The sequence below is a fragment of the Ictalurus furcatus genome, chromosome 11, assembly GCF_023375685.1.
Source record: "Ictalurus furcatus strain D&B chromosome 11, Billie_1.0, whole genome shotgun sequence".
NCBI lineage: Eukaryota > Metazoa > Chordata > Actinopteri > Siluriformes > Ictaluridae > Ictalurus > Ictalurus furcatus.
Window position 1 is genome coordinate 1,547,501 of NC_071265.1, and position 12,500 is coordinate 1,560,000.

The following is a 12,500-nucleotide window of genomic DNA, read 5'->3' on the forward strand; positions in this document are numbered from 1 at the left end:
GATTCAACAATTAGCAGATGTTCATCAACACTCACCTCCTGTCTCTAAAGATTCAAATCTTCCCCAGTTTCAGATTTTCAGTTTTGGTGCTAGTTTCAAGCTCGAGTTGTGAATCAGAAAGATTAACCTGTAGTAGCATTTCCGCTTCTGGACACAAGATGGCGCTGCAGGACAGTTTATGATAGACTCCACCACGAGCAGTTAATTGTAAATGAAATATAAAACTCTTTTTCTGCTGTAGTAAGAATTTTTTTTGTTTTGTTATTTAACTTTACATTTTTAAAAAAGATGGAATAAAACAAGAACAGTTTGCGCTATCGTTCTGTATAACAGCTGCATTTACCAGTAAATATACAAAAGACAACAGACTCAATGCTAACAAAACTGATCCATTTAAAAAATATAAGCAATTTTACATATATATATATATATATATATATATATATATATATATATATATATATATATATATATAAATGTACTTCCTTATAGACAAACATGGAGCAATAAGAGTAAAACGCCTCCATTTCCGAGGCCCTGCTTCATCAAAAGGGGAGGAGCCAATACTAACCAATAGAAATGCAAAAACTGGTCATGTGATCCACTGGCAGCCAATTTGAGTCTTCCTTGATCATTTAACCTTTAACCCTGACGTTCCAGTCACCTTTCATCAAGACACAAATCTGATCCTCGTTTACTGGTGAGTCCAGAGGTATTTTACATGACTTTATATCAGAAATATATAAATGCGTGTTAAAAGATTATAAAAATGTTCAGGTTGCCCTGAGGCAAAAACGCACCATAATGACATCACACTATTCCATGACAAATCTATTAGCTAGCTGTATGAGAACGACGTCTGTGAGAAACATCATTAAAATCAGCGGAATGTTAGGATTATAATACATTATTCTATTCTGATCCATCTCCCTCTGTTCTACTGAACCTCAGAGGAGTATAAAGCAGAAGGAGCGCTGTGAGTGGACGATAGTGAGGACGAGGTGATGTTTAGTGATGAGGAAGGTGATGAGCAACCCTACATGGAAAAAGTGAGAGTGAGGATGAGGGTGAGGAGGATGAATGTGATGATGATGATGGTGAGCATTAAGATGGAGGTACGGTGATGGTATCAAGTCTAAATGGAGAAATGAGATGGAGTATGAGGATGAGGACCATGAGGAAGATGATTAGGATGCTGATAATGATGATGAGAGTAAGGATGAAGATGGAGGTATAGTGATGATATCAAGTCTAAATGGAGAAATGAGATGGAGTATGAGGATGAGGACCATGAGGAAGATGATTAGGATGCTGATAATGATGATGAGAGTAAGGATGAAGATGGAGGTATAGTGATGATATCAAGTCTAAATGGAGAAATGAGATGGAGTATGAGGATGAGGACCATGAGGAAGATGATTAGGATGCTGATAATGATGATGAGAGTAAGGATGAAGATGGAGGTATAGTGATGGTATCAAGTCTAAATGGAGAAATGAGATGGAGTATGAGGATGAGGACCATGAGGAAGATGATTAGGATGCTGATAATGATGATGAGAGTAAGGATGAAGATGGAGGTATAGTGATGATATCAAGTCTAAATGGAGAAATGAGAGTGAGAAAGAGGATGATGATGAGGAGGAGGAGGAAAATAATGATGATGAAGATGAGTATTAGGATGATGATGGTGATGATGATGAGGAGGAGGAGGAGGAAGATGATGTCATGATGATGATGAGGATAAGGAGGAGGAAGATGATGATAATGATGATGAGGAGGAGGACGATGGTGATGATGAGGAGGAGGAGGAAGAGGAAGGTGATGATAATGATGATGATGAAGGTGAGGATAAGGAAGAAGATGATGATGATGATGAGGAGGAGGAGGAAGAGGAGGAAGATGATGACGATAATGATGAGGAGGAAGATGATGAGGATTATGAGGATAAGGAGAACGAGGAAGGTGATGATGAGGAGGAGGAAGGTGATGAGGATGAGGAAGGTAATGATGATGGCAATGATGATGAAGGTGATGATGATGATGAGGAGGATGAGGAAGGTGATGATGAGGAAGAGGAAGGTAATGATGATGGCGATGATGAAGGTGATGATGATGATGATGATGATGAGGATGAGGAAGGGGATGATGAGGAGGAGGAGGAGGAGGAGGAGGAAGGTGATGATGATGATGATGATGATGAGGATGAGGAAGGGGATGATGATGAGGAGGAGGAGGAGGAGGAAGGTGATGATGATGAGGATGAGAAAGGTGATGATGATGAGGAAGGTGATGATGAGGAGGAGGAAGATGATGATGAGGAGGAGGAGGAGGAGGAAGGTGATGATGGTGAATAAGGAGGTGGAGGAAGATGATGAGGAGGAGGAGGAAGGTGATGATGATGATGAGGAGGAGGAAGATGATGATGAGGAGGAGGAGGAAGATGATGATGAGGAGGAAGGTGATGATGGTGAATAAGGAGGAGGAGGAAGATGATGATGAGGAGGAGGAAGGTGATGATGATGATGAGGAGGAGGAAGATGATGATGAGGAGGAGGAGGAAGGTGATGATGGTGAATAAGGAGGAGGAGGAGGAAGGTGATGATGGTGAATAAGGAGGAGGAGGAAGATGATGATGATGAGGAGGAAGGTGATGATGGTGATGAGGAGGAAGGTGATGAAGGTGAATAAGGAGGAGGAGGAAGATGATGATGATGAGGAGGAGGAGGAAGGTGATGATGAGGAGGAGGAAGGTGATGAAGGTGAATAAGGAGGAGGAGGAGGAAGATGATGATGATGAGGAGGAGGAGGAAGATGATGATGATGAGGAGGAGGAGGAAGGTGATGAAGGTGAATAAGGAGGAGGAAGATGATGATGATGAGGAGGAGGAGGAAGGTGATGATGGTTAAGGAGGAGGAGGAAGGTGATGGTGAGGAGGAGGAAGGTGATGAAGGTGAATAAGGAGGAGGAGGAGGAAGGTGATGAAGGTGAATAAGGAGGAGGAGGAGGAAGGTGATGATGGTTAATAAGGAGGAGGAAGATGATGATGATGATGAGGAGGAGGAGGAAGGTGATGAAGGTGAATAAGGAGATAGAGTGGCAGTTATGATATCTGTTATCGTGATAATGTTCCAGCGGCTGAATGTTTCATGTGAAAGTGTAATAGAGATGGAGGCTGAGCGATAGGACAAAAATATCATATTGTGATATTGTGATATTGTGATACTGGTATTAAATTGTGATATTTAAATCTTTTTTTTTTTGCGATACACAATAGTTATCATGACATACATGTTTGGAAACCAACTACCAGCAATACTTAAATAAATAAATAAACGAAAACTACGAAATACTTTTACAATATATCTGCAGGTCTAGAACAATAAATAACTCTGAACTGAGAAAGATTTTAACAAATGAATGATGATAATCTACATCAATGTATTTTTAAATTACTTTTTTAAAAGGTTCAGGAAAAAATCTAATCAAATCAGCTGCTTCTAGTCCGAGTCTCAGAAGAGTGCTCTGTGACATCATTTATGCAGACATCAGACACATGAGACATCCAAATATGTACAAGTCAGTACAATTAAATGATCTTATATGTATTGACTGATTAATTGAATAATTCATTTCATAATTAATTTTGATGTATTTTAAACATTTCTGTCTCCAAATGGATAAAATACAGAAGCAGTCTCGGTGCTTCACATGTACAGCTGCGAATCTGGACACAATTCATTACAGTCTTCGATTAAATCCGACCTCGAATCAGACTCCACTTTTTTTTTTAATGAAATTGTTTTTTTTTTGTTTTTTTTTAAAGAATTTTGGGGCTGCTGTTATGATCTCAGAGGCAAAACATCTGCTGTTCGTTTTCTAACCAAAATAATAACTTTCTTTTAAGTGGCATAAAACAAGGAGACAGATGAAATTCATTTACACTCAGGATAAAAACTTGTTTTGTTGAAAAAGGAAGTGAAAATGTTGTGGATTTTTTTTTTTGCATGTTATTTTAAAACAGACCTCTAGGTGGCACTGTGGCTCCATAACTAATAATATTACTGCTGCAGTTTCAAACAAATAAAAATAAACGACACACCAGATATAATAGACAAAACTTGTGTGTGTGTGTGTGTGTGTGTGTGTGTGTGAGGTTTATCAGTCAGTGATGTGGAAGGCTCCCAGAGCTTGGTGGCGCCATCGTTCTGTTATAACTAAACACATAAATAAATAAATTTAAATATTGGACACACACACACACACACACACACACACACACACACACACACACATACATACACACACACACACACATACACATGCACGCAAAGCTAAGTGCTTATGCAATGAACATTTAGATCCACAGACAATGCTTTCTAAAAATGACATCACCATCATCATCATCATCATGATCACCATACATGTACTACATATACAATGGCACGTTGTGGTTATCATGGTATCTTTATGGTACTTGTGTTATAGTGACACATTATTTGTGAATGAGTCGGCTCTTTAAATGATTCGGCTTTTGAACGATTTGATTCTTTGAGCAAGCAGGCTCTGAAGGAGTCGGCTCTTGAACCTAACGAATCTTTGAACGAGTCGGCTCTTTGCATGATTTAGCTCTTTGAACCAGACGGTGTTTTGAACAATTCGGCTCTTTGAGCCAGATATCTTTTTGAACAAGTTGGCTCTTCTAATGATTCAGCTCTTTGAACCATTTGGCACTTTAAACGATTCAGCTTTTTGAACGTTTCGGCTCTGTTTCAACAAGCTGGTTTGTAGAATTGTAGAATTGTAGAAGTCTGATTTTAAATAATTCTTTTTTTAAAACGATTCAGCATTCTGAATGATTCAGCTCTACGGACAAGTCTGTTTTTCAAGCCTTGGTGTTATAGTTGACAGTTTACTCTTTTGGTCTTCGCATCAATAATATCTCACATTCTGCCTCCTTCCATCTTCGCAATATTGCTAGACTCCGCCCTTCTCTCTCATATCACAGCACTCAAGTACTTATTCATGCTCTGGTAGCATCCCGTATTGACTACTGAACGCCATCCTTTTTGGCATTTCTGATAAACTTCTCCATTGGCTCTGCAAGAATTATTCCTCACACAAAGTCCACTGACCTTATCACACCCTCCCTTATTCAGCTCCACGGATTCCTGTTCAACAAGCAGTTCATTATAAAATTCCGCTGCTCACGTTCAAAGTCATTCATGATCTCGCTCCCTCCTACCTCTCAGATCTTCATCCTTATACCCGCGCCCGTTCTCTACGATTCTCCTCAGCTTCTCTACTCACTGTTCCAGCTTTTAAACTCAGCACTATCGGTGCCAGAACTTTTAGTTGCTCTGGACCCAAGTTCTGGAACTCACCCCCACTGCATAGTGTCAGTTGGACTCTATTTCCCACTTCAAATCCCAGATTAAAACACATCTGTTCAAATGAGCTTATTCATTATAATCAACTCCTCTATATTATTGCTTCATCTATTTTTATTTTGTGTATCTATTTTAACTATGCTGTTCTTATTGTATGTTATCTCTCTGGAAGGTGTCCTTGAGTGTCATGAAAGGTGCCAACAAATAAAATGTATTATTATTATTATTATTATTATTATTATTATTATTATTATATTAATTCGGCTCTTTGAACAAATCAGTTCTTCGAACGAGTCTGTTTTTCAAATGATTCAGCTTATTGGATGATTCGACTCTTTGAACAAGTCAGCTCTTTGAATGAGTCTTTTTTTTAAAATGATTCAGCTTTTTAAATGATTCTGCTTTTTAAACGATTCAGTTTTTTAAATGATTCGGCTTTTTAAATGATTCAGCTTTTTAAATGATTCGGCTTTTTAAATGATTCAGCTTTTTAAACAATTCAGCTTTTTGAACGATTCGACTCTTTGAACAAGTCAGCTCTTTGAATGAGTCTGTTTTTTAAATGATTCAGCTTTTTAAATGATTCAGCTTTTTACATGATTCGGCTTTTTAAATGATTTGGCTTTTTAAATGATTCAGCTTTTTAAACAATTCAGCTTTTTGAACGATTCGACTCTTTGAACAAGTCAGTTCTTCGAACGAGTCTGGCTTTTAAACAATTCGGCTCTTGGAACAGTTTGGCTCTTTAAACAAGCTGTTTGAACAATTGAGCTTCTTGAACGAGTCGGCTCTGTGAATGACTCTTTTTAATCAAAATGCTTCCATGGGAACCTCTTTTCAGCGTCTGAGCTGTTCGTTAGCGTGAACGGTGAGGCGTGTGTTTGACTCTCAGCTGAGGCTGTGTGACAGGAGGCGATCAGTTTTGAGGATAAATGAATCTTCGTAATGAATCATAGACACAGAAGGCACAACAGGGGATGCTTATTGTATTTCTCCCTGAATAATTGCAGTGTCTCACTGATTAACGACTATTTAAACATTTCAATAGAATTTATATCATGCAATATTCTTTCATTAGAAGGTATAATAAGATTTCATGAAACAATATCAGCGATAGACAAAAACAGAACAATCACTGGTTCTAATATCGCAAACTTGTTTAGAAACCAAACGGCAGTAAGCAGTTTGTTAATTAAATGAGTCGACTCTTGTTGGTGTGCTCAGTCGAATGATCTGACTCACTCAGATTTTTTCAACCTTTCCTTCGTGCCAAATAACATCAAAGTGTAAAGTGTTTGAGGAGAGAAGAAAGCCGAAAACTTTTCCAGCACTGGCGCTCAGTGGAGCTCTGAGAATTCAACATGGCTGACGTTATGAGTGCAGAATCAATGCCGAATCAAGTTCTGGGATTTGACTCCATGCTTCAGGCACTGATCGCAATTCTGTCGATTTTCTTTCCAGACTGACGATATCAGCGGAGTGTCCGATGCAGCTGGAGGATTTCCCCATGGACGCTCACGCCTGTCCTCTCAAATTCGGGAGCTGTAAGTGATTACTCTTCTCGTTCCTTTCTCAGGTTTATGTTTCGACATAAAGAAAAGCAAAAAACAAAAGTATTGACGTCGATGTGGTTCGATTTGGTTCAATTTCATGCAAATGAGGTATGCACACTAACTCCGCCCTTAATCCTAACGTTAACCCCTCTCCTAACCCAAGACACACACAGAAAGGATACTAAGAGGAAAGAGAAAGAGGGGATGTGTGTACAGGTAGAAGGGTAGAGAGACTTGACTCATGGAGAGCACTGAAGAGAAGTTCTGGACTCTGATTGGTCAGAAGGCCTGGATTCGTTTTCTAGTACAGCAGCTCTGACAGTCGCGCAGGTTCGTATCCACGCGCTGGTTCTGATACGTTATCGTTTCCGTAGTAACAGATCGTTCACAGGGACGTACAGCATTGAAGTTTTTTAACGTGACGAGACGTTTATTTTACGGAAGCGTCAGCACTTTGTAACAGTCAGTATCTTAAGGATCCGATCTCGCTGTTATGAGGCAGGAACCCACCGCTAGAACCCTAAAGCGTGCAGAGTGTGGACTTGATCCTTCAGTGAGAACCGCCTCATCTTCTCACACTGCCACACGGTCAGGAGCTGGCTTAAGATTATCACCTGCTGGCTGTACAGAGTGGGTCACTTCAGGACTGGATTAGACTAGACACACACACACACACACACACACACACACACACACACACACACACACTCAGATTGTCCAGGGTTAGAAGTTCGTGTAATAACTTGGCCAGCTCGAGAATGCTGTATGGAATAGTTACATAATGCTGTCAGATCGCTCGTTATTACTCGAGGGAAAACTGGAATTTGGCCAAAAGTGCTGTAAATAATTACAGAAGGTCTGCTGGAGAAACCTAGAACTTTTTGTTTTGTTAAACTCTCTCTCTTTCACTCTCTCTCTCGCTCTCTCTCTCTCTCTTTCTTTCACACTCTCACTCTCTTTTACTCTATCTCTCTCTCTCTCTCTCTTTCACTCTCTCTCTCTCTCTCTCTCTCTCTCTTTCACACTCTCACTCTCTTTTACTCTCTCTCTCTCTCTCTCTCTCTCTCTTTTACTCTCTCTCTCTCTCTTTTACTCTCTCTCTCTTTCTATCACTCTCTCTCACTTTCACTCTCTCTCTCTTTTACTTTCTCTCTCTCTCTCTTTCACACTCTCACTCTCTTTTACTCTCTCACTCTCTCTCTTTCACACACTCTATTTCTCTCTTTCTTTTTCACTCTCTCCCTCTCTCTTTCATGCTCTCTCTCTTTTACTCTCTCACTCTCCCTTTCACACACTATATTTCTCTCTCTCTCTTTCATTCTCTCTCTTTTACTTTTTCACCCTCTCTCTTTCTCTCTCTCTCCTTCACTTGCTCTCTGTTTTACTCTTTCACTCTCTCTCTTTCTCTCTCTCTGTCTCTCTCTCTCTCCCTCAAGAGTCCTACTGGATCTAGAACAATTTCTTAATGTAGGTTATATTTTATTATTAAATAAATACAATAAAATAAATTCATGTATTTAATAATCATAAAACTACAAAAAAAATTTTTTAAATTAATTTAATTAAAATGAATTACATTTAATTTTATTTGTTCTTTTTTCTACGTCTATGCAAATCAGAAGTGGGCGTGTCAAATACGTTTTATAATTATGTGTATACAAGTCAGAAGTGGGCGTGTCTTGAAACAGTTGTGCGATCGTGTGCATACAAGCCAGAAGTGGGTGTGGCTTAAGTTAACTTAGCAATTATGTGTATACAAATTAGAAGTGGGCATGGCTTGAATTGGTATCGCAATTATATGTATACATATCAGAAGTGGGTGTGGCTTAAATAGGTTTTCATAATGATGTGTGAACAAATTAGAAGTGGGCGTGGCTTAAACCAGAAATGAAGTTGCAGAAACTACCAGGTGAAAGGAGTTTAGTTTCGATGTCATGAAGCTAATGTGTGCACAAGTTGTTTTTGTTTTTTTAGTCTCAACCTTGTTAGAGATTTAGAACCGTATGTCTGATCCGACTCGCCGAGGTCCTGGATGTTTTAAATTTAGTCTCGCCTGTCTAGCGATGGGAAAGTTTTGGACGCACTCGTAAGTTTTCTAAAACTCCGTTATGAGATGCAGATGACGGCGGACGTGTCTCATTAGAGATTTAACATTTTAATCAGTCAACAAATGTGTTTCCTCAAAGCCTGGCGTCCTCTTGTATAATGGCTTACATGAAAGCTTTTGTTCAGACGACTAACCTGACAGTCATCTCCACCAAAAGATTCCGGCACAACAATAATGTAGCTTTTGTTCTCATGATGCCAATGAACGTTTTGTAAAATGAGATTTTCCGTCTTTACATGGGAAGAACACATGACTCATCATTCGTTCCTGATTCAGATGTATCTTTCTCTTTTCCGCTACAGAGCACAGTAACAAATCTAAATGCTGAACTGTCCATGTCTCCATCACAGGATACCACTTGTACACGAATACTCAAATATAACTTGAAATTTTCAACCAGATTTTCTTAAAAATGAAAAACCCAACAAATCAGGCACAGACATTGGGACTCGTATATACGTATGCTCCACATATACGGATATAAAAACCTGGAACTGTTTACGTAATATTTATGGAAGGAGTCTCCAGTGTCAGCGCTTTGTAACAGAGCTGTAAGTTTCCTGACACGGCTTGCGGATAAAAGTATGATGTGATGTTGCTTTTTAACCCTTTCACTGGCGTTCCGTTCCGCCGGCAGAATGGAAATCGACTTATGGGAGATTTTCAATCAGTATAAACTAGAGCTGCACCGATGCACCGTTATACAATATATAACATCAACCTTTTCATATATCAATATTAACTGGATATGAAATATACTACTCTACAAATATATTTTTCCGTGCAATACATTCTTTTTTGATACCAGTTATCGTCCGATAAAGGCAATTTTTCACGCTAGCGGCCGTCAGCCGTCAACATCTAATGATCAGGGCCGATTATATCCTGTCAATCAAAAGAGGGCGGGGAAACACATCGATATCGTGCTGTGTGTAAAGACGACGTCTCTTGTGTGGAACGACGACTAAACTGCAGTGTGTGATCTCTGTAATCTCTGCACTGATAATATTTTACACCGGACGCTGCAGCAGTGAAGCGGGAGTTTCAGCGTCGAGTCGACGCCGCGCTGCTCAAGCTGAATTAAAGGGCCAGTACACCGTTGAAAGATTTAAATGAAGACGAGTTGACAAAAAAGTAGAATATATTACACAAAAAAAATATATTTGAGGAGTAGTATATTTCATATCCAGTTAATGTTACTATATAAAAAAGTGGATATTATGTATGAGCAGTTTGATGTTAATGATGGAGTAGAAATGCTTGTGTTAGTGGAGAGTGAATGTGAGACTAACAGGAGGATTTTTACAATTCAGTCAATGTTAATATGAATGAATAACATCCAGTAAGTTAATAATCTTACTTTAATCTTCAGAATCGAGTTCATGTGTTAACGTTCATTAGAGTCATGTGTTTAATGTTGATGAGACCAGTCACTGTCAAACATCTTGCTGACATGGAGAGAATAAAGTTTTTATTTGCATTTCCTTCAGAATTGTGGGATGAATTATTATTCATTTAGAAGAAGGCATAAAAGGCAGAACTATCGGTAACGGTATCGGTATCGGCCGATATCGCTCTGAATAAGCGGTTATCGGTATCGGCTGAGAAATTTAGTATCGGTGCATCTCTAGTATAAACAAATTCATTATTTTATCGCCACGAGTCTGTTCTAAAATGAATAGTGATGCGCCCAAAATAAAACATTTCCGCCGAAAACGAAATCGAGATTTCTGGATAGACTTGCCTGAAAACCGAAACCGAAAATTACATCAAAAAGAACAAAAGAAAAAAAAATATTTTAAAATAACCAACTTTTAGTGTAATTATATATATATATATATCTATATATCTATATATCTATATATATTACGCTTTTTAATCGTTTTCATGTGTTTCAACAAATATTGAGTTCTAGGCAATGAAATGAGCAGCGCTCTTATTAAAAGTCAAAAATAACTGACAAAATAACAATAAAACAATTCAACTATCTAAATGTATTTGCCTTTTCAAATACTGTATGGACAGATGGTGTGTGCGTGCTCTGTTGGGTTTCTGTGTGTAGAGTATCATGACTCTGTGTTTAGCTGCGTATGCGCAGGGTGATGGGAAACGGGAGGGAGGGAGCCCCCTGCTGGGCAAACAGTTCACACTTCTCCACAATACCACACAACTAAAGCTTTCTTTTGTAGTAAAACACCGGATACAACACAATTATAACATTTAAACCTAGTAGGCTAAAGAAAAAAAAAGGAAATGCTTATGAAAAACTGCAAATTCTTAAAACCCTTCATGAGCCATTATCTGCTGAGTGTTTAATTAAACTTATTTGTGATGTCACAAACCTGTGGACATGTATGCTGAACACGGGCACGCCCACAACAACAAGAGTTCTGTGTTGTTGAATCTAACACGATGTTCCCCCCCCCCCCCCCGAACGTTGACATATATTTCAGAGAAGAACTCCTGAAGAACGTTTCATCTAACAATGGCAGTAATTACAGTGCTGTCCGTCAGATGACGGAGCTGCCGCTGTAAACGGAACGAAAAGGCGCAGGACCTTTTCATTCTCGGACGTGTTTTATTTCCCGCAGAACGCTGGTTACTCATTTTCCTGCCTGGACTTTGTCAAAAACTCTGCGCTAAAAGCTCTTTTCGAATGTGTTCATGCCTTTCCACATCTCTCTCGTCTCGTCTCCATCTGTGTCTCCCGCTGTGCCGTTCCTCCGACCGCCAGCAGTCAAGATCGTCCCAGTTGGTGGGGTTGAAATACTTTGTTCCTCTTTTTTTTTCTTCTTTTCTTTATTTTTTATTTCCAGACTCTCCTCATCACTCAGCCTGCTCTCCCTGTGTTGTTTTGTTCGAAGGCGGTTATGACAGATGGCTTAATAACGTAGCACGAGGCACAACGTCCGCAAAATAACCGCTCTCTTCTTCGCAGATAAAAGTCCCTGTCCTTGATACGGAGAACCATTACGCCTTGTCTTGTCTCGTCTTTCTTTTGTTCCGCATCTTCATCGTACTCCAACACAAGGACCATTGTCACGACAGCGACGAACCATCTGCTTGTCCAGTTGCATGAGATTTGGCCGTCACATGTTCAGGCTCTTAGTCATTGTTTGGAACGAGGCGCGGGCTCAGGCGGAGGGTTTCTGAGTGCTGCATTGAGAAAACTTTGCTGATTATATACACTTATGAAAGTACTTACACACCCTGAAGGACTCGAGTCGGTACCCAGGATCCATTCTGGGCCAGTCTTGTTGTTTTATATTTTTATATATATATATATATATATATATATATATATATATATATATATATAGCGTACATACAGCAGTGCATACAATACTGCCGTCTCCCTCGTTGCTCCTTTCTTTTATTAGACCACATTGGGAAGTGATCTGGCATGCATAGGCCACGTCACATTCATGTAAATGACAATGCATTAAAATG

The 12,500-nt window shown here is 39.3% G+C and overlaps 1 protein-coding gene across 1 annotated transcript in view; it reads left to right on the forward strand.

The window, feature by feature from the left end:
- The window catches only part of gabra5 (gamma-aminobutyric acid type A receptor subunit alpha5), a 52,198-nt gene that overhangs the window by 13,553 nt on the left and 26,145 nt on the right, over positions 1 to 12,500 (forward strand). The window contains exon 6 of the mRNA XM_053635861.1: positions 6,852 to 6,934. Coding sequence (XP_053491836.1) covers positions 6,852 to 6,934 — 83 coding nt within the window. The remainder of the gene's footprint in view (positions 1 to 6,851; positions 6,935 to 12,500) is intronic.